We start from the raw sequence: 27612 nt of genomic DNA, 5'->3' as shown, positions 1-27612 counted from the left end.
ATAGTGAAGTAAATTGTGTCTGGATGTTTGTGACATTTCTTGCTCGAGTTGAGGATGGTTTTTGGGGACGCAGAGAAGGGTAAAGGTTTAGAATGAGAAGGGGGTTTCCATGCTTTGTAACTCCTGTATGTGCTGTGGAAAGATGCTCTGGGAAGAGCTTTGCACCACTTGAGGTTCTGGATTTATGTGTTTATTTTATTCTGAGGTTGTTTTGTTTTGTTTGCGTGGTTTTTTTAGACTTTGTTTGATTTCTTTCCCTCGTGGAGGGCTCTTTCATAGGTAGCTATTATACACTAATAGGATTCTGTCAGTCTTTCTTGGTGGCTTTCTTTTACACTGACGTTGCTGTAGAAGAGTGTGTTTGTTAGAGATATTCACAGTTTGCTCTTCAATCTTAACTCTACAGGGAAAGATTCTCTTATTTGGGAACATCGGTGGTAGTATAAAGGCAACAAACAAAAGGGAAGAGATACAGAAGAGGGAAAAGGATAAAGAAAAATGTTTTCAACTTCTACAAAATGTTATAAATTATGGAATGGATTCAGAAATCATTTGTAATCTTTAATAGTTCAGGCAAAAATTTTAAAACTGTTTTGAAAGTTACTTGTGGTATGGAATGGAACCATGTGCATGTGTGTTAATGAACAAGACTGCACAGTCCTGGCAAAGGAATATGTTAGCTATGGGCTGGCAGCTTGTTTTTGAAAATTAAGCAGCATGACTTCTAAAGTAAGACTACCTCAAATGCATATTTTGACAGCATTTCCCTGTGTGGTTTGCAGTGGTCTAGGATCTGTCCTAGTTCCTGGGGCACTGTCTAGCCCCAAGGGACTGCTGGTCACAAACACAGTCTTTGCACACTACTAGGAACAACTAGGAAGCTTAAATATAATTTTAATCTGTTAATAGCTATCTAATATGCAAGTCATAGTTTCTACATTGTTTTTTCTGAACACCATCTGTCTCTAATCTGCCGTTATCTGCCATATTGACCAATGAGTGAAGCAAAAAGGAAATTATTTTGTGACTAGGACTGCTGTTAGGGCTCTTATTTAATTTTATGAGCCATAAGGAGAGTTGTGTACTAGATCTATGGTATCAAGAATAGAACACATTTTAGTAAGTTTGTAAAGCTGGTATGGATGACTCTGGAGAATAAGATTGTTTATGAGGGGAAAAGCTAAAATGCTTTGGTTGACACTGGTGCCAAGAATAGGAGACACATAAATTAATGAATAGTGCAAAAATGTCCCATCAGCACAATGTGACTGAAAATTTCAAAGTACACCGGTGGTTGTTTTTTCTTTTGATTAAAAAATGTGTATTCCTTCCTTTCTCCCAATTGAAATGCATTAAATAGAAACTTTTTATTTGAGGCAGTATTACAGAGTTGTTGATAGAAGGCCTTGAGTGCAGTATTGCCTAATGTTCCCTTTCTTTTTGCAGAAAGATCCAGATTACCTGAAGCTCTGGTTGGATAGTTTTGTGTCTAGCTATGAACAGTTTCTGGATGTGGACTTTGAGAAGCTGCCAACAAGGTATGTAGAATTACAGACCTGTTTATCTTTCCCTGATACCTGAAACAGACCTGGCTGAGAGCCCAATCCTCTTCAATGGCAGTGCTGCCTTTAAACAAAAGCAAGTTTTCTAGTTGTCAAGTGGCACTCCCATTCATTCGAAGGTCAAGTTGGGTTGGGAATGCTGAAATTAGGCAAATACTGGTATTTACATTGTATTAGGAAATTGGCATGAGTACTTCTTGTTCTTGTTCATAGAAATAGAATTGTTATTCCTTGTATTCCCTATAATTCTTTTGAATAAGTGTTCATTAAATGTTGCATATGAAGTAGTGTTTACTATCTGCATCAGCAGTGACAGAAGAGATATAGTTAAAGAATTTGTAATTTTATTTCAGAGTTTGCTTTAAGATTAAGGATGAATGAAATTCTCAATGAAAGATTTGGGTATCTTAGCTGAAAACATATAAAAATTAAAGTATGCACCACTTATAGACTTGATATGCTTGATTTCCTTGCAGCCATGAAGACTTCAGGGTAGGAGTGTTGCTGACTTCCCTCATGTTGCTGACCAAAAGCTCCCACTTATAATCATGAGTCTATTGGAGCCTGATTTCAGAGTTTCATATTTAGTATTTTAAATTTGTATGCTGTGTTATCATGATTGTGTTTTCATGTCTAACTTTGAAAATGAGGAGTAAAAACTTAGGTATTGGATATTTTCTCTTGCTTTTGAGGTGCTTGGATGAACTAGGGATTTTAAGAAAAACCAAATGTTAAAGGATTCAGACTTCATGAGAACTGGTGTCAGTATTATAGCTGATACCACCAGTGGTGTTTGAAAGCACAGAATGGTGCTCCTTGCATGTGGCTGCATTCCAAGCCCTGTTGAAATCAATGGAAATTCTTTGATGGGCTTTGGATCAGATCCTGTTTGAAGTGCAAGTGATAGCCTCAACTGTTACAAGGGAAGGAAGAATGCTGCAGCTGGATCTCAGCAGATAAAACCTGGACTTCCCAGCTTTTTGTATTAAAATTTTCCTCATAATGCCTATATGAGTGCAAAATACATAGTGCAATTACCAGTAAGCAAGACCTTCAAGGTAATTCTGTGCTCTTTCTAAAAATTTATTTCTTTCTAGTGTCAAAAATCCATCTTACTATGTTTAGTTAAGGTGAAAAGTTTGTCCTTTGACACAGGTTACGTTTAACATACTACTTAGTATTGAAATATGAACACTGGAAGATAAAAATCTTTTGGTACTTTGATTTTAAGTTTTTTTAATTTATTTGTACTCTGAGTTTAAGTGTTTTTTAGTGTATATGTTCATGGTTTTCATGCTGGGTTTTTTCAGCAACATAAAAGCTTAGCAGAGCACTAGCAGCATCTTCATTGTGATAAATGGTGACTTTAGTGAGTGTAAAAATAATGTGTGTTTTTCTGAGCTTAATGACAGGATTAGTGACTTAGTCTGGAGGAATAGAACCATGTGGATTTAGGCTCATTTGTGTAACAGATGCAAAGAAAAAGCATCAAAACAACATAGGGATGAAGGCAGATCCTTCCTGTGCTTTTATGTCTGTGATAAGAAAACCCATGGCGATCCGATACTAGAATTAATGAAGAATTGCAGTTTCTGCCCATACATGCATTTGTGATATAATCAGGCATGTGAAAAGTGGCATCTTTTTGGGCTGTGCCAGTTTGTATTGCAGGCCTTTACATTGTGTAAACAGTATTACTGGGCCCATGAAAAAAAAAAGTAGGTCAGTGTGGAACTGCCAGATGCTGATTTCCAGTGACTCCAGGGGCCACAGGACCCTGTGGACTCTTTTTTTTTTTTTTTTTTGGTTTTTTTTTTTTGTTTGTTTGTTTTTTGGTTTTTTTTTTTTTTTTTTTTTTTTTTTTTTTTTTTTTTTTTTTGGTTTTTTTGTTTAACTGTATTCCTTATTAGACAACTAAATCTGTCTGTTGGTCTTAAAAAAGTGTGATGCTAGCTAAAATGAGAAACTGATTGCACCAATATTCTTTTCTTTTTTTCTGTCTGTGAATCCTGGTGTGTTTTACAGCTGTATGCCTGCAAGACCTTGTGTAGTGAAGGGCTAATGCCAGGAAATAATGAGAAACTGTTTAGAGAGAAGGCTTGTACAGATTGCTGGACACAACTAACTTTTTGGATTACAGGCATGATATTTTGTGTCAATCTAAAACATATGTGGGGGTTTTTAGCATCCAAGAAAATACCAGTTAAGAAATTTGAAGATTATCTTACAGGTTTGGTTTGGGGTTTTTTCCTTCCTGAAAGAAGGACTCTCAATTGGCACTCTCACTTGCTGGTTTAACTCATAAGGTTTGGGGGTTTTTTCCTATAAATTAGAATATCTAATTTCCTGAAGTCTGCTTTGGAAATGTGAAAGATGCTAAGCAGTACAGAATTAGGAAACCTCTAAATATAGTGTGTGAGCGTACCCACTATGATTTGACTGTATAAGTAGAGCTTATACAGTTATGCAGCTTATAGACTTATACAGCTTCAGTTCTACCCTATCTTTATGCCTCTACTCTGTATGAAATGGCTCATTGATGATGTTATTAATGATTTTGCTGAAAGGTGAATATAGCTGTGCTAATGGTTTGATCATTGAGCACAAAAGACCAGCACACCTGTTATTTCCCTCAAAACATGTATCCATGTCATATGTATTTACCATAAAAAGGATAAAATCTCTACCAGCTGGTGTGAGGATTTTTTCTCCTTATTGGAGAGGAATTGTCATTTGATTCATTACTTTTAAAAATAACAAAGGCCTCCAGAGTGTTTGTCATACTTTTTTTCTGCTTTTGGTTTGCATGATCTTGAGCAAAGGAGCTTAAAGGAAGCTCATGCGAAGTACCATAGAACCCATATTTTATTAACTTGCTGACTGCAAACCCACATAAAAATGATGCAGAAATCATGGTGGGAATGCTGATTACATGGTTTGTGTGGTTGCATGGTGATTGTTGAAAAGTAAAGCCTGGTTTTCCACAGCAGTTTTTACCACTGGGGGAGGAGAGTTCCCAGTGTATGTTTGAGCTGGAATAGGTGACTCCAGTGTGGAGGTGGTTCAGTTCCCTTCCAGATACCTGACAGAGTTTGTGTGGCTGCATAACCATGTTAACATCATGAAGGAAATTACAAATAAAAGGATCCCAAATGTGTCAAGTTCTTTCTTATATTTTTGAGGTAGAGTACCAGCGGTCAAGTAACAATGTCTGATAGAGTATGTATTTTATATTAATTTTTTTCCTTCCTTTTGGAGTACTTACTTAAACAATGACTCTGGTTGGGAAAAATTGGTACTACATGTCAACAAATTTAAATCCTTGTTTAAATCTAAGGTTTTTTGTTGGTATAGTAGTAATTTGGTCTGGGGTGAAAACAAGCTTGATTGGTTATAAATATTTACATTTATTTATATACTCTATAGTGTATTAATTTTGTGTGATGCCAGTTAGGATTTCTCATACTGGTCTCACACATCTCTCCTAAATTCTCATGGGTTGTGCAACACAGGCAGCTACTGCAAAGAAAACATTCTTTGGGATGTGAGGCATGAAGGGTATGCTGTTTGCTCTCTTGTAAAGTATTTCATGATCTTACTGAAAAAAACTTGTTGGCCATTTTAGGGAATTAACTTCTGGAAATATGATTTCAGCTGTCAAAAATTACAGTTTTCCTACTACTGAGAGGGAATTATCAGAATCTGAATTATCAGATTATGAGAAACCATGCTTGTAGTTCTAGAGAGTGTGGATCTGCCAGCATCTTGAGGGATGAAGTTGCTATCACAGAAATTAAAATTTCTTTCTTGGCATTTGTGTTGGAAAAAAAGCAGTTGCTCTCAGTTTTGTGGTTATTGTCACTATCAGTTTAGAGCCTTGGCTATAAAGTTTGTGTTACAATGCTCTGAATCCCTTGAAATTCTGAATTCCACAATCTGAAACGCAAATTGCACAACTGCGTGAAGGGGCAAGGGAATGAAGTAGCTAGTTGTATAAGTGTAGGTAACATTTGTTTTCTAGGATATGGGAGCTCTCTGTCATTTACACCTGTCTAGGTGTTTTACTAAACTGGGCCTCTGATTTTCCCTCCTATAAAGGCTTCCTTTTCAACATTAGAAGCTAAACAATGGATTGTTCCCCATTTTCCTCAAATAATAGAGTCATATTGTATGGGGTCAGTCACTGCATTTCTACACATCTTTTTTGTGGTTTTTCTCACATAGATGCAATGTACACAGCAGTCATATTAGTGAGGGTTTGAGCTTGCTGAATTTTTTTGTTGGAACTTTCCTGTGGCTTTGGCTGTGTTGGAGGCTTTTGTCAGCTCTAAGGCCCTTGCCTGTGTCTTCCTTTTCCTTCATAGAGTTCATAGAGGATGGGTCAGGCTAAATAGCTGCTGCCAAAGGCTAACTGTTTTTAGCATGTGCAACAGTGGATAAACAATTCTGATCCCAAAAAATGTTGTTACAGTTCTGTAGATTTCTATACTGTTATTGAAATAGGTTTCCCTATGGTTCTTCCTGGGTCATTTTCTTCTTTGGTTTTGGATCACTGGAAAAAAGAATTAAACCACAAATAAACCCATTATTTTCTTCATGTCTTGGTTCTCATTGGTGTGTTTCTAAAAATGTTTTAGTTTGCAGAAAACAATAGGCAAAAGATAATTTTATATGGCTTTTTGAAATTTATGTAAGAACGACGTGATGTTCACTGTGGATGAATACCAACTGGGCTTCAATAACAATGCAATAATTGGCATCTCATTTATTTGGACACTTTTAATCTTCAGTAGAAAGTAGAAAATGTTCTTCCAAATATGTTTTGTACTCATGTTTCATTCCTCTGTGACTGTCCCTGGGGATTTCCCAGGCCACCTGGGATGAACCTGGGCCGCCTTTTTACCTGATGAAGATCACGCCATTTCTTTGTGGCAATTAAGGCCACAAAGATTTAGGAAGCCACTTAATGAATTTTAACACTTTTTCTTTTTTTAATGTAGTTCATTTCTGGGGAAAAGAAAGCTCAGACTGGTGTATTGCCACCAGACATTTCTTTGTGGCTCATTAGGAAGTGTTTTTGATGTGTCAGCTGGGTGACCTTTCCCACAGAACTTCACTGGAACACCACATGAGTGCATGGGAATCGATTGGCAGCGTGGCATGTATGATGAACAATTTTGTGTCTGGCTTTTTTCGTTAGGGTGGACGACATTCCACCAGGAATATCTCTGCTTCCTGATAACATTCTTCAGGTCCTCAGGCTCCAGTTGCTACAGTGTGTCCAGAAAATGTCAGATGGCCTGGAAGAGCAGCAGCAGACTCTGTCACTTTTACTTGTGAAATTCTTTATCATCCTTTGCAGGTATTTGTTCTAATTGGTACCTAAGCAAGGCTGTTGTTTTGGTTAAGAAATCTTGATGCAGCCTATAAATACAGATTTTAATGACACATAGTATGTGATTAGGTACCTTCCAGTAGATAGAGAAATAACACTTCTCACAATCTTCAGAATAAAGGTAGAGGGAATAAAAGAGAGAGAGTGGAGCAATGCAATAATCTTAGCAATAATGTTTGCAATAGGAATAGAAGGGGTTTAAACACTAAATTCTTTGTAGCTGTAGAAGATAAATCTATAGGAATTCAAGATGTGATGTACCTTGTATAAGAAACACTTTTAAAAGAAAAGGTGTCCTCTAACAACTGTTAGCTATGAAATAACTTAAGAGAATTGTACAGGAAGAACTGTTTCACATTTTTAACATGCTTATAATTCCATAAACAGCTTGTGAAACTTATTATTACACTACTCATGCAGCTGATTTCCTTCTGAAACCTCTGTTGACACAAATGAATAAACTGTTTTTAGGGATCTATTCCTCACTATTTCTTCAGTTTGCTGTTACAAAATGCTGTTAGAGAGAGGAAGGGGATAAAATATAATAGAGAATCTCCTTTACTGAGGAGTATTTGAAGCAGCGTTTTTGAATACTTTGTCTCACCTTACCTCTGAAACAATTTGAAGAGCTGGCAGTGTTTAAATACCCTGGAATATTGAATATAAGCAGAGTGGGTGGTGGCAATGTGTTTCTGAATTACAAACTGGTGTCACCTTTACTTGCTGAAAAGTTCTCCTATGTCATCACTTTGGTATCTGATCTTTGTAACTTCAAAACTGAGAAATTCTTTGTTGTTGTTGCTTTATTTTCTAAAATAATTTATTAGGGGTTTGTTTTGCTCCAGAGAATTTAAAGAGAAATTTAAAGTTTCTAGGTTATGTGTTTCCTAAAGTTTTAGAAAGCGTGTGCACTAGTAAAGTGGAAGTTATTGTCTTTGTTATCAGATGCCATTTCTGAGCTTTCTATTTAGGGTGTCCTGGGAATTTGCTTAACCTCTGAAACCCCAAATTCCAGATGGAATTGGCCTGTAGCAGAGTGACTTGAATCTTTCTTCCTGTTAGATGAAAACTCGTGAGCTCTGTAATGGTGACAGAAATAAACATTTAAGTATGTGCAGTCTTTTGGAAACTATTTTTGAAATGCTGGTATCCTTTTGTATGAATATAGACAGAATGCTAAAACAAACATTGTTTGAACTAGCTTCAAATGGTACACTGTGTACAATCTGTGGTTTTTATGTTGTCTTTGCAGGAATTTGGCTAATGTGGAAGAAATTGGGATGTGTTCATACATAAACCATGTTATCACCATGACTACGTTGTACATTCAACAGGTATGTGGTTAATTATTCTTGTCGGTATTTCTGCTATCTGATACCTCCTGCTGCTTTTTATGTGATCTGCTCTTTCAGTAGTAGTGTTATGGGGGGAACAATTTGTAGGCTCAGAACTGTTCTGGGGGAGATCAAGATAAATTTTCAACTTCTGGAAATTTTCTGACCATAGCTTTCTTTTTCTCCTCAGTTAAAAAGCAAAACAAAAGAAAAAGAAGTGGAGGATCAGACCCCCATAGAAGAATTTGTGAGACATGCATTGGCTTTCTGTGAAAGCCTGTATGATCCATATCGAAACTGGAGGCAGCGAATTGCAGGGTATGTGTGGACTAGCACAGGATTGTAAATACTCTGGTTTATGGGAGCTTTAACCATCAGTCAGTAGAATTGCACCACAGAAACATGTTATGCTTTCTCAAAGTGGATATGATTCAAATAATTTTCAAAAATTATATTTTTTACTCTTAATACTAGAGTTAAAGCAAAATTAGATTTGAGGATATATCAAGAGGTGATTGGTTGTAACTGATTACCACGAAGGTGCTTACATTATGTTCTCCTTCCAAAAACTGACTGTTTTTCTAAACTAGTAGAACAAAGAAGCCAAAAAGGAATGTGGTGGGCAGACCTGCTTGAATTAGGGCAAAAGAAGTTATTGAAGTTCACAGTGTAGATAACTTACATCTTTGAAAATAAGTTTATAAGTGTAGCAGTAGAATTAAATCCCTTTAATTTGATTGTGTGTTCTCACCAGCCTGATGAACTCATAATAATGTTTTCTGCCCATTTAGAATGGCTTGGTCAAGAAGTCTGGCATTCTAGCTGGTGGCTTAGTTACAATAAGCATGGCCTAAATGAGAGAATGCTGGGGTTTTTTATTTTATTTTTTTTGACTAAACAATTTTGTAAAATGTTAAGTGTTTTTAAATGCAGACTGAATATGGGATTAGCTGTGATTCATGTCTTCAGGATGAAATGCTACTTCATTATCCTTTTTCATCCTGTAGGCAAAAGGTAACTCCTGATTTATGGCAGCATTTTCTACTATGTTTATTACTTATTAATTTATTACTTATAATGTGAATTTATAATATGACAAAGGTATCATGTCTAATTTCTTTGGTGTATGTTTTTGAATGTAATTGCAGACGTTTCCTTAGTACAGTTGAAAGGAGCAGACAGAAGTATAAACCAGCTTCCCTCACTGTTGAGTTTGTCCCTTTTTTTTACCGTAAGTATTATTTAACAGCCTGTTAAAAAATAGTTTTGTGTAGAGGAATGAACTTAGTGAGCCCAAGTAACTTTCTCCTAAGCATGCCTGATAATGTTCAAGTCCTTTACTTGCTTTCTGAGACTGAATGTAGTGGGTTACTTTGTTTGTTTTTTTTACTTCTTTGCTCTTAGCATCACTATTTTATCATTCGTGCTCATCTTTGAAAGCCTTTTTCTTTATTTCTAGACTTTATTTCAGTGCCTAACGTGGTTTAGTAGGGTTGGTTCTGTGAACTTTCTTTTTATTGTGGTGCACAGTGATTGCACATGCAATCCCTGTAGTAACTGCACTAATAACTCTCATGAAAATATAATCTTAGGAGAGTGTTCATGCACTTCTGTCTCTTTAATATGATTTAACAGCTAGAAAAAATGAAACTGTGCCATTCAACTAGCAAATGCTCCTTGGCCTCGAGTTTAGGAAACAATTTTCTCTCCGGTTAAGTCATTAAATATTGTGATGGCTACTTTGGAATTCATGTGTTCTTATGATTACAGATTGTTTGTGTTGAAGAGAAGAACTTACATGTCCATATTCTGTACTTAAATCTCAAGAATGTGGGATGTCCAGGTAGTTTGCCAGATTAGCATACCAAAGTGCTAGTGCCTACAGAATTGAAGCTGCAGGAAAAAGCTGGAGGGAAGGGCAGTGAAGGAGTGAAATCAGTCCTTTTTGCAGCTATCCATTAACTTAATTGTAATTGAAAATTAAAAAAAAAAAAGAGAGATTCTATTCATGGAGTGGTAGCATTTATGAATTTGATTTTTCTAGGTTTGAGTCACAGCTCCTGTTCCTTGAAATTCCATTGCTGCGTACAAAAAATAGAAATAGGATAGTTACCAAAAAGACCAAATTGTTGCTGCCAGTAAAATGCCCTTATCTACATGCCAGAGCACTGGAAACCCACTCTAAAGGCTGCTGCTGAGGAATATCTTCTGTAGGTTCTCTCCTCTCCATTCAGTGCATTGCCCTTCTGTCTCTTAAATACAATATAATGTGACTGAGCTAAAAGTCTGCTCTTCTGCTTGTTGGCCACCTGGCAGAAAGAACAGAGTAAGAAATTGCTGATCATGTGCCTCAAGTATCCTGCCATGCCAGGGCTAATTTGAGGGGGGTGGTTTAATCTACTCAGCCTAATGACTTATTCACAATCTGCTAGATATTGCTCTTTTCAATTTGTCTGAAGTTCTACAAAGATCCAGAGGCTCTAAGTCAAGGAGCGCTGGTACTAGCTCACTAACAGTGGGATCATCTCAGTAAGCTTTGTTCTGTTTGGAGAACAGATTGGAAAAATAGGTCTGCAATCTTCTTTTAAAACAGGCTTAGACATTCAGTATATAGTCAGAAATCTTACTTACCAATAAGTGGCATTTCCAGAAATAATCCTTTGTAGTTTCTTGCTGCTGTGTTAGGTCTAGAGTTATTGCTATAACAACAATATCGAGGTTATATCTATTGCTAAGAAGAGATGCTGAGGCTGTCTGGGACTAATTTCTATCAGATATGGCAAGAGAAGAGATGCAAGATAGTTTTCATTAAAGAAACTGCTGCTAGAAAGGTTACAGATCTGCACAGGATTCTCTGACAATCTGCTTTAAAGTCAGCAAGCCCAGGGACTTTTTTTTTGAGCTACCTGCACTGCATATGGCATCAGACTTTTCATGCCAAAATTTCTCTGAATTTATCGTGCTTGATAACTGGTTGTGTGTTAGAATACCCTTCTCTTTCTCATTAATGTGGACAAAATGGGCTCATTTTTACATTACAAATCAAGAGCAAAAGTTGTGTGTCTATAGTTCTGTCAGCTGGCATGGGAAGTTTGTGCAAACTGAAGGTGTGGCCCTGTGAATTCCTGATAAATGTGATAATGTTGTGTTGCTTTGATAATGCTGGAATTGGTGTGTTTGTGTTTGAGTTATATAAAAAAAAGTGGAGATTATACAGTTGATTTTTTAAAAATTTGTATGATAACAGGGAATAGAGGAAGGTTTTTTTATTATTTGTTAACGGGTTTTTTTTGGGAAAAATCTCCTTTTTATTTAATCAGAATGCTTTCAAGAAAGTGAACATCTCAAGGAAAGCCTAAAATGTTGTCTGCTGCATCTCTTTGGAGCTATTGTAGCTGGTGGTCAGGTAAGGGTACTTTGAACTTTTCAGCTGCTGAAACCTCCAAATGCTTGTTCTTTGTTTAAGATTTTAAATACTCCATAACTTGTAAATGAGAAGAATTTATTATCCATGATTAATTAATTTTGTCTTAGCAACTTTGGGATCATTCTGGGCAATAATACCTAAATGCTAAAAGCTGGGTCCCGATTTCAAGTAACCATAGAATTTTGCTGTTTAGAACAACTACATGTTCATATGAACTCACTATAATATTTTAAAGAAAAAAGTGTGCATAACTAGATTAGGAATTTCCACCTGCAAAGGTGGAAGTTTTGTGTTCATGTGCATGAAATTGATCTATCTTACTTCCCAGTGCTGAAAGTAAGCTGTTTTAAGTAGGAGGCATGGGGCATTACAGCTTGGAAGGCATTACAGCTTGGAAGCTGTTTTAAGTCTTTGAAAGAATGTGAGGAAATGAGAGTATTCAGCAGCAGCAAAGCCAGCATCCACTTTCTCACCTGACTTTTGTAAAGTCCTACTTAGTCTGGTCACAAGCAGCTGCTACTTCTGGTGCTCTCAAAGAGAGTGTATTTAAAGGTTGCCAGGAAGCTGCAAAGCCCGGCTCTGCTCCATCATGGAAGGCAAGTGTAGTGCAGGATGGCCAGCAGCAGCTTCCCTGACCAGCAAAGGGTGCAATCTCACTGCACCCAGTGATAGGAGCAGCTGTGCTGGCTGGAACCAGGATGGCCCAGCCCAGCCCACTAGACAAGGGTGTAGTGATAAAGCCTAAAGTGGAGCCAGGAGGTCTGATCAGCACATCAGAGTAAGGGTCTGCTCTGCTGGTGGTAACTAGAGCCAGTCAAGAGGCCAATGCTTGCCAGCCCCATCCATAGCCATGAGGCAGGGCTGAGGTCAAGCTGCGGTCAAGTCAATGGGTCAGGTTCAAGACATGGCATGGCCATGGCTGCGGTGTAGATCAAACAAGTAAAAGGTTGAAAGCCAAAACTTCAATATAGCTCCCTACAGAGGGCAAGGAATCCCTGACAGGGCTTCTCTAAGCTCACCACAAGCCCAGGCTCCTGTCCCTGAGCCTAGGTAGTCAGCCCCCCAGGAAGAAAGGTGAGGAAAATGCATTCAGGGCCCAGGCAAACATTTGCTAATGGTTATGTTCTTACCACGTGTTCTAAAGTATCATGAATCTCATAATCTAAAATGAAAACTCAGGTGAAGGTTTGTCTCAAATTAGCAGTTTATCAAGTCTGCCTTATAAGAATGTTATAACACGTATTTAAATTGTATTTCCTTTTCTAGATTAGCATTCCCTTTGAAAAAGAGAGCCTATTTAAGTGAACAAGATGCATTTCATCTGTAGCCATCAGCATAATCCAAATAGAATGTTTCTTAGTTATTTGACAACTAGACAGCATTAGTAGATAGAATAATGTATATTGCATGGTTCAGATAACTCAAGTAGGCACAACTGGTTTGAAGAGGATTAATTTCTTCTAAATTTATTTTTATTAATATTTTTTTTGCCTTAATGGGTTTCAGAGGAATGCTCTTCAAGCAGTGTCTCCTGCCACCATGGAAGTCTTGATGCGTGTTTTAGCAGACTGTGACAACTGGGATGACAGAAGCCCTGAGGAAGTGAGCAGGAAGGCAGAGCTGACTCTGAAGTGCCTGACAGAAGTTGTCCATATCCTCCTAACCAGCAGTTCTGACCAGCGCCAGGTGGAGACAAGCACAATATTGGAGAACTATTTCAAGTTGCTTAATTCAGACCATTCAGCCTTACCTAATCCAAGGCGATGCAGGCAGTGGGAGAGCAGATTCATAGCACTGCAGATCCAAATGCTCAGTGAGTACACAGTTCCTTTCAGTATTTCTTGACAGTAACTCTGAAGCAAAAGATATTAACTTGGCTAAGCAATTGAAAAATTTCTTACATTTCTTCTCAGATATTTCTTGTTCTGATCATTTATCGTCATAGTTGAGAGGGTCACAATACAAAGCAATGCTCCACTTTCAGGAGGCTTCAAACCAGGTTTCATTATAGCATGCATGCTGTTTATACTTACTTACTTATTCTTACAAAGCTTATAAGTTTGTGCTTTATTCATTGGTCAGGAAAGACAAACAGAGTGCTTATTGGAACAGGCAGTTGCAGGTTTCTCTTATTTATTCTTCTTTCTTTCTTTGTTTCTATGTCAATGACCTTGGTAGAAAATTCTTTCCGGTGTAAACATGGATCCTCTTATCAAACTTCTCTCTGGCTCACAGAAGTTGGTGTAAAACCTCTTCCACAATTTAGTAATTAAACAAACAGAAGAAACCATATCAGATTGCTGCCATTTAACCAGAGTGTCAAAGTTCATAGGCTGAAAGTCTCCATTAAAAGAGAAAAACTTTACTAGGCAAGAAGTAAAACTTACCAGAACCTTAGTAATTGCAGAATAAAACTGTTCTGTAATAAAATAGCTATGTGGTGTTGTTTTGTGATAGTTTAATTTTCAAATAGCATTACTGTAAACATTGGCCAGAAGTAATAGTCTGAAAGAGTTGGGTATAAGTTTTTGGGTTAGAATTCAGGGCTTTGAGTTTTTTCCATTTTGATGTTCAGCATGGGAAATAAAGGTGTTTCCCATACTTTTCCCATACTTCCAAGAAAACTGAGGAATAGTACTATGGCCATGGAGAGTGCTTGCAGTATAAGGCTGCTGTAGAATGCAGAGTAATTGCTTGTTGAGGAAAGAAGTGTTCATGTGCTGTAAAAAAGAGCTGATGCTACTTATGCACTCACAATTGGAAATGACTTTAAACAGAGCCCCAAAGCAGTCAAAGATATTCATTAGGTGAAATTTCTCCATAATATTAGTCTGTGATAGTCTTTATAGTGTCAAAATGTTTAGCTTTAGGCCTAGTGATTTCTTCTTAAACTGCATATGATTCTTGATCAAAAGTGCAGATAATACAATTTGTATAATTTTTCCCTGATGTGTATTATGGAATGTGCAGGAAAAAATGCTTGGTGGATTTGGGGTGTGTTTTGTCTTTGATGCCAGTTCTGTTTTAATTTTATAGATACCATCACAGCCATGTTAGACTGCACAGATAGGCCTGTTCTGCAGGCAATTTTCCTTAACAGTAACTGCTTTGAGCATCTCATTCGACTCTTGCAGAACTGCAAGGTAAGTTTTCCCTTATCAGCATATTTTTAACAAGCCCTGCCTTGTGTTATTACTAATGAAGTGGAGGTGTCTCATCTGTCTTGTGGTGAAAGCAATGAATACTTTGAGTCCTGAGCAAAACACCTTCACAGACCCTGCTCAGTCTCTAAAATCTGTTACAATCTTTGAATCACTGCTGAATCTTCTCCTACCAATTACAGTCTCTCAGATGTCAGACTTTGAGCTAAGCACAATGGTCTCTGACAGTATGTCTGATTAAAAACATCAATCCCACCTGCCTTTTTATTTGGCTTTTTGTTGTGGGGTTTGGTTATTTTGTTTTGTTTCTCTTATGTTCTGTCACTGGATTATTAGGAAGTCACTTAACTGCTGCCAGATGAAGATCTGAATTCTAATTTCAGAGGAATGTTTTTCCATTTAAAAAAAATCTTTCTGGTGTCCCATTTTAAGTCTTTCAAAATATTTGAGTCCTGTGTGTGGCTGACATAAAACATGAGCCCAAGCTGTTAAAAATGTTCCTCAATTTTTCCTTTTCTACATAGGATCTAGGGTTTTCATCTGAGCTGCAAATGGTCATAATTTGCAAACTTCTACTGATTGCATTGATTTGATTTTTCCCTGTGTGAAAGAACACAGATATGATGTGACTCTCTGCACTATTTCTTTTTGTGATACGTTATTGTGATCTGTGATATGTTAGTGACATAACTGTTTTGAGCTCTTCTGATGTTAGATAATTTAATGCTAACTACACTGTGCAATTTGTTTCTAATCCATTTAGATTTTGGATTAGAATGTATTTCAGTGCAATGATGTATTAAAAATAAATGTGTTTGGATTATGTCCTAATTGTAATTATAATTAGTGGCAGAATGCCAATGACTTTAAATGTTTTTAATAGTCTGTACCTTTATTATCTCCTGTTGAAAATACATTGTTTGACCTTTCCATTCTTCTCCTGTGTTTGGGAATCTGCCTGGTTTTGTAGTAACCTTGTACTTGATAAGAAACTCCTTTTTTAGTTTCTTCTAAGATCATCAGCAGTGTGATATTTACCTCTTCATGGAGACTCTCAGCTGTGTTCCTGCACTCATAGACAAGTGGTGGAATTTAAGAAAGTGGGAACAGCTGATCTATTTTTTCTTGCATGTTGCTGGTTCTATTTTCATTCTGCCTGTCAGTATGTTACAAGATATGTTCTTTTAAGGTTTTTTCCAGGGGTACAGACTCACATATCACTGTGTTGTTTAGAGATCAGTGCTGCCAGTTTAGTACACAGTGTGCTTTTTTAGCCTTTCGCAGGCAAAATGCCCCCACAGATGAGAAGTGGGAGATAGAGGCAGGCCAGGTGTTGCAGTATATTTGTACTTCCAAATATACTGTGTCTCCATTCTTTTTCAAAGCCAAATATTAAAGATTGAGTTAGTTTTGGAATTAGGATTTCTCCTTATTAGCTGGAGGTGGAGATCCTACTTCTAGATTTTGTTCCTTATTTTGTGAAATTGCTACTGGGTTCCTAAGCAAGGTGTGTGTGGAAAGCATGTTCTGCATCCCTGCAGAGAGCATGACAGTCCATACACATACCTGAAACTCGGGAAGCTATTGGATATTCTGCAAACTTGAAATGCAAATAATTTCTATGGAAAGGAGGGGTAAAGCAAATCCATAGCACTATTTCTGCTGTAGATATCCCAAAGAACTTGTGGTGTTCAAAGCTGTATTTCTACTCATGCTTCCTAGTCATTTGCGGTATTACAGTCTTCTAAGATGAAAATCCTTTTTTTTTCCTTTAATATTTGCTGGTTTTAAGGCTCATAGGCAAAATGTCTTTACTTAACTATGCTGTAGGGTTAGAGATCTACACAAAAGCTTTTCAAAACTACTAGGTGAAGTTTTGATGATCTTAATGTTGCTTTTTGCCAGTGATGTCCAAAAAGAGGGACTGTAATTTAGAGGTATCAGGAGGTGCTTATTCTGTACTGAGAGTTGTTTAAGACTCTCTCAGTGCTGAGTCTTTTCTCATTTGTTTAACTATCTCAGAGGTCAAACTTTGAGCAAAGCACAATGATCTCTAACAGTGTCTGATTAAAAGAAAAAAAATGCGGGTTTTGAACAGCTTTTAAATGGTAAAATTAAAACCATATAGACATTGTAAAAGGAAATCTATTTTTCCTTTTCACATGCCTTATGAGAAATGAAGCAACTCATACCAGAAGTTTGATGACATCTTTTTTTCATTGTCTCCATTTGCTTTTGTTTGATGTTGTTATTCTTGCTAATGCTATAGTCCTCTGAGACATTGTATAGTTACTCTGCATTGTTAAGTGCTCTTTACTGTGGTGTACCTTTCAAAGTGTTTCTAACCATGTGCTTTCACACCTGTGTAAGTCAAAGTAATATCTTGAGTGTTGTCCTTTGTTTTGCCCTAATTTAGGGAAGTTGATTTCTCAGGTTGTTCCTCTTCAGGGAGACTAAGCTAGCAGATAATGGAGCAAAATGTGTGTGGGAAAAGAAATGCTTAGGTTTTACCCACTGAAGGAAAGTGTTTTTATTTTTGTAAAAGGAACTTTTAAAACATTTTGATCGGAGCTTTTTTTTAATATCTCAATAGATCTTAAAACAGAAGGAGGTAAATCTTAGTTCTGGTTACATTACAGCTAAATTTGGCACACAAATTGCAATTGATTTTGAATTTGTGTGAGTTTGAAACTGTCAAATTCAAGTACTGACTAGGAATTTAGCTACTGAACACAGAGCAGTTCCTTAGCTGATCATGCAGTATAGGTGTATGTTTGATTTAAAGCTATTTGCAACCTGTCTGCTTCTTAGAATGATGGCAGAGATATTTTGCCCTTCTTCCTGTCCCAAAGACTGTGTGCCCCAGAAATTCTGCTACTGTGTTGTTTGAAGATAAAAATATTGTCTAGGTATCTTCAGCTTTCACCTAGGCTGACACATAAGTGAGAAATGATGAAACATTTGTGTCCATTTCCTTGTAAATGCCCCACTCTTGTCTTTATTTCTTACAAGAAAATTTCTTAGAACTCTGTCATGTTGCATATTGTGAATGAAATCACAGTTGCTAAGCCAGAGATGAGTACAAATTCCAAATAAATCTCTCTTTTTGTCTCAGTGATTACATATTTTCTTTTTTTTTTAAGTAATTACTCTTTAGCAAAAATACAATGTAATCATCAGTATTTTTCCCCCTTTTTTGTTTTTGTATGTGAAATACAAATCTAAGGCAGCCTCCACAGATCTGGCTGCAGGTAACTGATTAATGCAATTATTTCCATTATTCTTGTCTCTGTTTCTAACAGCTGTTTTTAAATGCTAACAATAAAGTGGCAGACAAGAGTGAGAAAGACCTTACCAACAAATTACTGACAGAAATGAATGAGGACCAGGTACCTACCTAAACTGTATTTTGCTTCAGTTGAAGTCAAGACACAATCACAGGAAAATTGATTCCTGTGCTTCACCTTAACCATCCTCCTTAAGCCTTCTGCAGCAAGATGAACTTCTGATGCTGCAGAGATCAGCATTTCCTTTCTCTGGAAAATCATTTTTCTGAATAACAGATTGAATTCAGCCTATGTTTTATTCATCTGCTTCAAACTGCAGATATTGGCAATAGAATGAGCATCAGCTATGCTTCTTTTAAGGAAAAGGTGAAGCACATGAATGAGATCCAAATTAATTTTCTCAACCTGGTGGTGATTCTTTTTCCCCTCTTTTTCCTCTTTTTTGCTCTTTGTCTCAGCACTGTGGTGTTTTGGATTCTGGGGCCTTGTTTGTGAATCTCAATGGTTGTGTTTGGTGTCCTGGTTCTTAGCTTGTCATCAAAAACAGATGTTCACAAAACAATGGACAGGCTGAACCAGGGAGGTAGGAATAGCCTGTTGCTTCGCTTTTCCCAAATACTGTGGAAAGTTACAAATGCCAATTTTTGTATAAATTTTATAGTAGAATTATTTGTTCTGATTGAAAATGTAAAAAAAAAAAAAAGCTGAATACAAGGGATGGTTATTTATAAACTGTGATTTTTAACTAATAGCTTGGGCTTTTTTGGACACAGCACAACGTTCTAACCATATGTAAATGTTTCTTAATATCTAATAATCTTGACATTTCACTTAATTCTTGACATTTCACTTTCAAAATATGTCTGAGGTGCACATCATATTTCAGAGATGATGAACAGTATGTTTGTTTGCACAGTGTTGATAATTAGATTTACTGATGGATGCAAAAGAGTGCTCCAACATTTTTTTCTTAAAGCCATCATAGAAATATCAATATAAACAAGAATTATAGAAAAAAACCTCAAAAGGTTACTTAAATTGGAGAGAGACGTGTTGAATCAATGCAGTGAGGCTATGGGTGAGGCAGCCACCTAACTGTGCTGATATGGCTTTTCTCTTAGATTTTGGGGGTGTGTCTGTGCTGCATTGGTTTGCAGGGCCTTGGATGGAGAATAAGTCACTTTATATGAACTGCAAATGCTGATTTTCCAGCAGCACACACACTGCAAGAGATTTCCTAATTGTTTTCCTCCCTCCCTCTTGAGGTTGTCCATTAGACGCATGAGGAAAACTTGTTTGTCCATCAGAATATTTGAGGTGCAGTTTGTGTTGCGAATGCTTCTCTCCTCTTGAAGTCTGTGGTTAGTTGTCTATTGTGATGTAACTCCTTGTAGGCTGTGGGGTTTGAAATTTTGGCTGGTGGGGAGATGATTTTTGAAGCATGTTACCAAACTCTTGGTTTCCCTCCTGGCAGGAGGGCAGAGCACAGATTTTGGAGCTGAACTGTCTTTGCATGGTTGTATATGACTTCCGTACCTGCTCTTTTCAGGTGTTTCAGGGACACCTGGACTCCTTGGCAGTATCAACCATTCAAGCCCTCACAGCAGTAATGCACAAGTCTCCAGCTGCAAAGGTAACAGTGTCTATGCACAGGGCTGTTTGCAGCTTCTTCATCTTGTTTCCAGTTATACCTTGATGGATCTTGCTAATGGAGATGAGCAGATTGTGCTCACACATTCATGCCAGATAGGAATAGCTGATTAGCATTTCTTATCCCTTTATATGTGTCTAATGGCTGAACACTGAGTTGTCTTTCTACCAAAACTGGGAGATCTGAATGTGCTGGCAGTTGGAACCTTTGTAAAGAAAGTACATTGTTACTTGTCTCATGGATATATGGGGTAGACTTAGTGGATATTTAGAGGAATTTTCAGGCAGCTGTTTGTGTTACGGTTTTATAAGGCTTTAAACCAAGCCAAGACAGTATTGCTGTCCAGATGGTGGTCATGCTATTGCCCTGTGCCCTTCCTTGGTAGTTATTCTTGTGATTTGGTAAATGGATAGGTTGTGGTTAGTTTGTGATTCTGACTGGAAGTTAAGCCCATGGAAAAATAGTATATTTATTCCTGGGTTGCTGAGTTAATTAAATTCAGCCTTTGGCTTCAGGATTCCCTGGACTTGGCACAGGTAAAGGGATGTGACTCCACAGTGGAGGATAAAGGAGTGGGAATAATTTATTTTTTTGCTACTTGCAGTACAGCCTAAGGGAGAGACAGCAGGATCTGTTATGCTCCTTCAGAGCATTACTGCAAGTGTTTATTTCTCCACTGACTCTGAAAGCCTGGGAAGAGTTGTGTGTTGGAGATGGGGCCTAGCTGGGATTCACAGAGTCAGAGTTTTCAATTGTACTTCTACTGCAACATGTGTATTTTTTCTTTTCATGTTTACCTAAGGTATCACCTCACTTCTGCTGAAAGATTTATTATTTTTGAAAAAGTCATTTCAACACAAACTAGAACCAGGAGAAGAGTATCCATTCCATATGATGGGTTGGCTATTTAATAATTGAACCATAAATGGATGCTACCATTTGAACTTTGCTGGTTGATTTTTTTTCCTTGTAATATCAGTTAGTTTTTAGGAGATTTCTGTGGAACGCTTCTCTAATTTTTTTAAAGTTTTTGGGACAGGTGGTTTTTAATCTGTTCTAGGAAAGTCTTTTACTGAAAGAGTAATATTTGAATACTCCTGTGTTTCAATGTAAACATTTCAAGCTATAGTTTGCACTAAAAAGATGAAAAATTAAGCTATTTATTCATTGTGATATTATTGACGTTTGGATTATGCCAAAGTAGTTGGCATATTCTTTTATAGATAATTAATAAAATACAACTTTGAACTGTTATATGTCTGTGTGCTACAGTGAAATGCTTCTCATCTGCAGCATTCTAGAGACAGTAGAATGAACAGGTTATCAAAAATAGATTTCTAACCTGTAATTACGACATTCTAATTATTATGTGTCTAATATTGCGTTAAACTGTCTAAATTAAAATTAAAAGTTGCTTGTCAACCTGCTGCAGTAGCCAAGCAGGTTTTGTCCATTTTACTTGTTAGTGAGATGGGAATTTTTATCCTCAGGAGGTCTTCAAGGAGAGGATTGGGTATGCACACATATATGAGGTACTGAAATCACTGGGTCAGCCGTCACGGGAATTGCTGGAGGAACTCATGAATATGGTGAGCTGTGCTTGCTTTGAAGCAGAAATCTTTCATCTTTCAACAGTACTTCTGGCCCCATCTTATTGTGTTTCGTGTCTGAGTTCCCTGCTGTTTTTCAGGCTGTTGAAGGTGACCACATGGCTGTTGGGATACTAGGCATTAGTAATGTCCAGCCCTTATTGCTGCTCATCCAGTGGCTTCCAGAGCTAGAATCACACGAGCTGCAGATTTTCATCTCCAATTGGTTGAGGCGAATCTGCTGTATTGACAGGCAGAGCCGTGCCACGTGCGTCAATGCAAACATGGTCATCCGTATCATCGAGACCCTCAATTCCCACTCGGTGCTCCACTGCACCTGTGCAGAGAACCTGATTGCCCTGCTGGGCTCCTTGGGGAGCCAGTCCATGGGCTCAGAAGAGCTGCTGCAGCTGGTGCGGCTGCTGCGGCCGGAGGAGCCGCGGGGCGCGCACCCATACGTAGTGCCGGTGATGCGCGCGCTGCTGGCCATGGCGCGCAAGCAGGGCCTGGCCAGCGCCCTGCAGTACTTCAACCTGCACCACAGCATGGCCGGCATCGCCCTGCCCGCCATCCACAGGTGGCCGGGCTCCGCCTTCTCCTTCAACGCCTGGCTCTGCCTCGACCAGGACCGGGTGGAGCCTGGCACCATGGGCAAAAGCGGCAAGAGGAAGCAGCTCTACAGGTACAGTTACTGCTACAGCCTACTGGTGAGGGCCATCTGTGCCCTGTGGCACTTGGTACCCCATGACATGTGCTGCTTCTGCTTATCTTCATCGAAGGCAATACTTAATGCTTGGTCTAGAAAAGGGAGAGCTTTCATCTGTGGCCACAGCCGAGTTCTGTTACAGAGCTTTAGTGTAGTTTCTCTGTTGTAATATCTTGTCATCTACAGTTTCAACATCCATAACTCCAAATTATGGGAATGTTCATTGCTTAAACCAAACAACATTAAAAACCAAAACCCAATCCCTCCAACCTCCCACCCAAAACCGGAACAAGCTTTCACACAGTTTGTTGTAAAGGTAATGAACTCTGGATTTGTATAAGGGCACAAGTGAGAAGGCACCTTCATGGTGCTTAAATAGTGCATATCGACATGAATGCTTCTTGATATAATTTAACTTTTTAGGTACTAGTAGAAGCAAACAAAATGTCTTTTTGGTCTTTTTTTTTAATAAGAGAAGTAACAATCACATAGTAAATACTGCACCACCACCAAACAATGTGAGTGGATTTTCTTCTTAATTGAGTGTATTGTTAGGTGGTACTTTTGATGAAGCAAGTCCTTGATTGTGTGTCTTTTGTAGTTTTTTTACAGGCAGTGGTATGGGGTTTGAAGCCTTTATTACGTGCTCGGGGGTATTGGTGGTTGCAGTGTGCACAAAGAGGGAGTATGCAACAGTGATGCTGCCTGACCATTGTTTTTTTGACTCTCTCTGGGTAAGATTTGATACTAACAAACACTTTGTTTAGGATTGTATTGTTAGCTCAGAAATCAAAATTGTTTTCTCGATCATTTAACAAATAGTCTGTTTTATAATATTGCAGTAATTCATTGCATAAGAGCAGTTTTAATCTCAAATAATGCAAGCAATTTTCACATAGATTAGTTATTGATTGAGCTAACTTATGCATGTGTGTTAGGCATTTTTGTTGATTAAGCTTGTTACACCATTATGGGTTTTTATATTAAATTAAAACTGGCATAGATGGCTGTGGTGCTGTTTCTGCATTACCCTTTTCTATTCCTATACTTAAGAACTGATGTGCATTACTATGAAAGAGCTGTATCTTTCTCTTCCAAAACCTGTTTATATGTAAACATTACATTTACTACTTTGAAATAGAATCAGCAGGTGTTCTAGTTATATTTTTGTTGATGCTTTGGGTTTATTTACTTAAATGCTTTCCTCACCAGCTTAGTAAAGTTAAATAGTTTCATATAGTAGTTCACTGCTCTTAATAATGACTTAATTATTTTTTATTGCTTAACCAGCACAACATAACTATTGTCCATGTGCCTGGAAAGAGGCCCTTTGGTCAGAGCCTCGTGTATATCTATGTCAATGGACAGCAGAAGATCTCTGCCCCACTTCGATTCCCTGCTATGAATGAAGTAAGTTCCCTTCTGAGCCATTGCCTGGTAGGATAAGCTCTCATACCACAATGAGTCTTCAGAATGCTGCTAGTAATGTTCAGCCATGGATACTGTCCAGAATTATCCTTTTGGAGTGTGACTAACCACTAAGTAATGCTTGTTGAGTCATCTCTGTTTAAAAACAAAGGAGTCTACCAGGTGACATTGATTAAATAGTGGGGTTTTCCTCAAAATAATTGCCTGAGCATATTGACATAATTTATGATGACATCATAATAAGTGGCAGCTCTACCAGTAGGATTGATGTAACAGTACTCAATGGGGAATATTCCCTGATATTTTCATGTATTTTTACTAGGTTTTTTGAATGTTTCCTTAATGTGCTATTCCTTATTGCTTTAGTAACTGAATAAGCACTTTACATGCAGTTAATCTAACCATTTTGGGTGTATACACATTTAGCAATACACTAGCCATCAAGATGAGTGTATGTCATGTTTAATTTCTTCTGTAAGCATTTTTCATTCCTTTTGGGAAACGAATTTATATTAAACTGGGCTATAACACCCAACATTCTTCCCTCTTTTCTAAGTTCTGTTTTGATATTTGTTAAGTATGTTGACAAAACAGTAAAATTGGATGCTGTAATGGTAAAATCAATAGAAAACTTAAAAATGAGAGTAAGTGTAGTTTTCATTTCAAGATAAAACTCTGTTTTTTGGCCCATCTGTAGAATAAACATTATAAATCTCAAGGTAGCTAGAAGTAGGGCAAGTAATTTTACCATGAGAGCATCTGTTTGAGTGGACTAACTGATCTGAGAAGTGTGCAGTAGCAGATATGCTGGGCTAGTATTTTGGAATATAATCCAGAAGAGGAGTGTTTACAGAGGGGTATCAGGAGCTGTCCTTCCTGCTGTGCTGCTGCCAGAGGTCATGCAGTGCTTGAGGTAACCAGATTGCTCTTAGTTGGGAAAAGGGTGTTCTCTCCTATTATGAGAAGTAAATGCTCTGGTTTTTGGCCTACTGTGATGGATTGCTTGGCAGAACTTGTTGCTTGGGGTCTCATTTATTTAGTTCAAATTTGCTAGATGCAGTCTTCAGATTCAAGCATAGATTTACAGTGTGTGTTTTGTTTTCTTTCTTCCATGTATGATTCTCCAGTCTTTTACTTCTTGCTGCATTGGTTCAGCTGGTCAAAGAACAACAACTCCTCCTCCCTCTCAGATACCAGATCCCCCTTTTTCCTCCCCAGTCATGCCCCACCGGACGTCGCTTGGGGGCATTCTCGCTCCAGGAGCTTGGGGTGGGGTGCTTGGAAAACCAGAGTTCATCACCAAAATGATCTCAGCAGGGACTCAGGACAGTGAATGGGGGTGTCCAACATCTTTGGAGGGCCAACTTGGATCAGTTATTATCTTTCATGAAGCACTGCAGCCTTCTCAGGTGAAAGCATTATATTTAGCAGGTAAGTGGTGATTGTTCTGGTTTTAGCAAAGTAAAAGGAATGAGTTATGAACAAGACCCCACTAAGCTTTGCTCTACACAGACACATAATGAAGAACTTACAATACAGAAGAACTGTAGAGCTGACCTAAGTGAGAGGGCTTTAAAGCAAATAAACTTAACATTTAATAAGTATGTTATGAAGTTTGATTTTTAAATGTTATATTTGCATAAGCTCATCTGTTTATCATATGAGCAGATCTGCAAAATTAAAACGTTAGCTAATAATTTCGCTTGTGAATTTCTGAATTTTTGCTACCCTTTGCCCAAATGTGTTTACAGTTGAGACTCTAAAAGTACTGCCCTTATTTGTTAGGCTACTTAAAGGTGATTTATGCTTGAGGATTTTTCCATAAGAATCAATAATTAAGTGAAGAAAATAGTCTGAAAGCTATGTTGTACAGTTCAAAGTGTGAAAGGTATTAAGTTGCAAAATGACTCAAGATTGTTACAGGTTGGCCTTAAAACACTTGCATCATTTAAAGGAAATATTTTTTATTGCTAATATCTTGAAGGTTACTAATTTTCTGGGCATTTAGGCTTGATGACAGTTTAGTGACAAATATGAGATAGGTGTTTGTACAGGCAAACATGACAGCTTCTTGAAGGTATAAAAACCACTTCTTTGTGCAGTTTAGCATTTCACGTAGGATGTGTTCCTTTTTAAGCATATCCTCTGAAATAAATTATTTAAGTCATAGAATCTCTACTTCAAAGCATGTCTGAAATAGATACAGTTCAAACTGTCCCATTTGTTCTTCCAACAAGTTTGGTAGTATAACATTTGTAAACAGCGACATTAATAATCACTGGACTCTTAAAAATACGTTATATGATTTTATATACCTTTTTTTTAATAGGTCCAAACTGTTTAACTCCATGGAAATCTCAAGAAGCTGAAGTAGCAGACCTACCCAGTAAGGTGCTGCTTCATTATACACCAAAGGTATGAAACAGGACATCATTTCTGTTTGACTGCACAGTGTGCCTTGCTTTCAGTGTTTGCACTGTGGCTTTTATGGGAAGATAAGGAGCAGTGAGAGCTTTCTTAAACTGTAGACTCGTGCAGACACAGTGGGTTTGGCAAAAGGATGGAATTATCTTGTACAATAGAGAATGTCAAATCTAAAATGGCCTATGTTATATTCTAGGGGTTTCATGTTGTTTAAATATTTTAATATCAACACATTGACACAAAATCTTGTGTTCAAGCATCTGTAGATGCTTGATGATATCATGGCTTCTTTATTTGTTTAACAGGCTTGCAGAAACCCAATTTGCCTTGACCTGTCTGCAAATCTTTTACATGGAAGACTAACTGGAAACAAAGTAGTGAATTGGGACATCAAGGTAAATGTGTTGTGAAGAGGCAGAACCTGATGTAAAAATGACAGTGGTTGTGTATGGTCATCTAACTTTTGGAATGCTGGAAGTTACTATCAGAATGCAAATGATATTTAGCAGATGTGCCATGTTTTTATACTGAGAATTCATGGGCTAGCACTGGAGCTGGACTAGTGTTGCATTTACATCACATTTATTGAGAACTTATGAGTGCCGCTGCTTTTACTGTCATAGTACATGAAGATATTTTGTGGTAGCTGACAATTCTTCATAATAATGTTGAATTCATGTTGTGTATCCAAGAGCATTTTGTCATCTCTAGGGAATTCTGTCATGGTTTTCTTGCTGTCATAAACTTTGAGTTAGATGAAGATTAGTCAGGTTTAATTAACACTTGGGACTTGTCAGTAGAATACCACGTTTTTTCATCTTGAGGAAAATATATGCACTATGAATAAGATTGCCTTTTTTTCCAAGAACTGTGAACAGTTGACTGTACTGGCAAACTGATTAATAAGGAAATATTGCTGGAGCTACACCCTACATATCCACTGTGCACATATCTCACTATATATATCCACTGTGCATATCTCTACAATCACTTGCTGAGACTAATGTTAAGAAAATTCAGACACTTGTTAGTTAATTTTGCTATGACATGAATAGTTCTAAAATTTGTCCTCTTTGCCCATTAATGGGCTCCACAGTGTTTGTCTCTGGACCAAGCTGGGAAAATGAGTGGGTGTCTCTGACTAGCTTGCTAAAACCCTGATTTTGAATTGATTTGAAGTGGTTGTGAATCACTTCTAGAAATCTTGTGGTTGGAATATATTACACCTTACCACAAGAAGCATTGTTTGAATAACAGAATCCAGAATCAATTAAATTGGAAACATCCTCTTGATGACTTGATGAGGTCATCAAGTCCAACCTGTGACCAAACACCATCTTGTTAACCAGACTGTGGCACTAAGTGCCAAATCCAGTCTGTCCTGAAACACCTCCAGGGACTGTCTTGTGCTATCTCCACTTGTGAGAAGGAGGGGAAAAAAGGGGACTTAGGAGATTGAATTTTAAGGAGAGGCTTAGAATTGATATATGTGTAGAGTTATTTTTTTAAAAAATTGATTATTTAATTGCCTGAAGTTGAAATGTTGCAGGAAGATGATTAAAGCAGAGATGTATATAATCTTAGTCTTCTCTTACTGCTTCCTGCGAGTGACTTTAGAAATCAGAGAGATGTTTTTCCTGTTTTTCAA

The 27612-nt window shown here is 37.6% G+C and overlaps 1 protein-coding gene across 5 annotated transcripts in view; it reads left to right on the top strand.

The window, feature by feature from the left end:
• Positions 1 to 27612, top strand: part of NBEAL1 (neurobeachin like 1) — an 80153-nt gene that overhangs the window by 14424 nt on the left and 38117 nt on the right. For 3 of the 5 annotated variants that reach the window (XR_004060895.1, XM_030952897.1, XM_030952896.1), the window contains 17 exons: positions 1447 to 1538; positions 6763 to 6924; positions 8210 to 8291; positions 8482 to 8609; positions 9440 to 9522; positions 11612 to 11697; positions 13225 to 13531; positions 14755 to 14861; positions 18182 to 18268; positions 19716 to 19799; positions 21308 to 21406; positions 21508 to 22088; positions 22714 to 22846; positions 23403 to 23522; positions 24668 to 24971; positions 25870 to 25955; positions 26270 to 26359. Coding sequence is in view for 4 of the 5 variants with exons in the window: in XM_030952897.1 (XP_030808757.1) it covers positions 1447 to 1538; positions 6763 to 6924; positions 8210 to 8291; positions 8482 to 8609; positions 9440 to 9522; positions 11612 to 11697; positions 13225 to 13531; positions 14755 to 14861; positions 18182 to 18268; positions 19716 to 19799; positions 21308 to 21406; positions 21508 to 22088; positions 22714 to 22846; positions 23403 to 23522; positions 24668 to 24971; positions 25870 to 25955; positions 26270 to 26359 (2631 nt within the window). In the remaining variant the exon portion in view is untranslated. The remainder of the gene's footprint in view (positions 1 to 1446; positions 1539 to 6762; positions 6925 to 8209; positions 8292 to 8481; positions 8610 to 9439; positions 9523 to 11611; positions 11698 to 13224; positions 13532 to 14754; positions 14862 to 18181; positions 18269 to 19715; positions 19800 to 21307; positions 21407 to 21507; positions 22089 to 22713; positions 22847 to 23402; positions 23523 to 24667; positions 24972 to 25869; positions 25956 to 26269; positions 26360 to 27612) is intronic. The other 2 variants (XM_030952899.1, XM_030952898.1) reach the window with 1 other exon arrangement.

This window comes from Camarhynchus parvulus, chromosome 7, assembly GCF_901933205.1.
Source record: "Camarhynchus parvulus chromosome 7, STF_HiC, whole genome shotgun sequence".
Taxonomy (NCBI): domain Eukaryota; kingdom Metazoa; phylum Chordata; class Aves; order Passeriformes; family Thraupidae; genus Camarhynchus; species Camarhynchus parvulus.
Note: the sequence above shows the minus strand (reverse complement) of the source record. Positions and strands in the feature narration are given on the sequence as shown.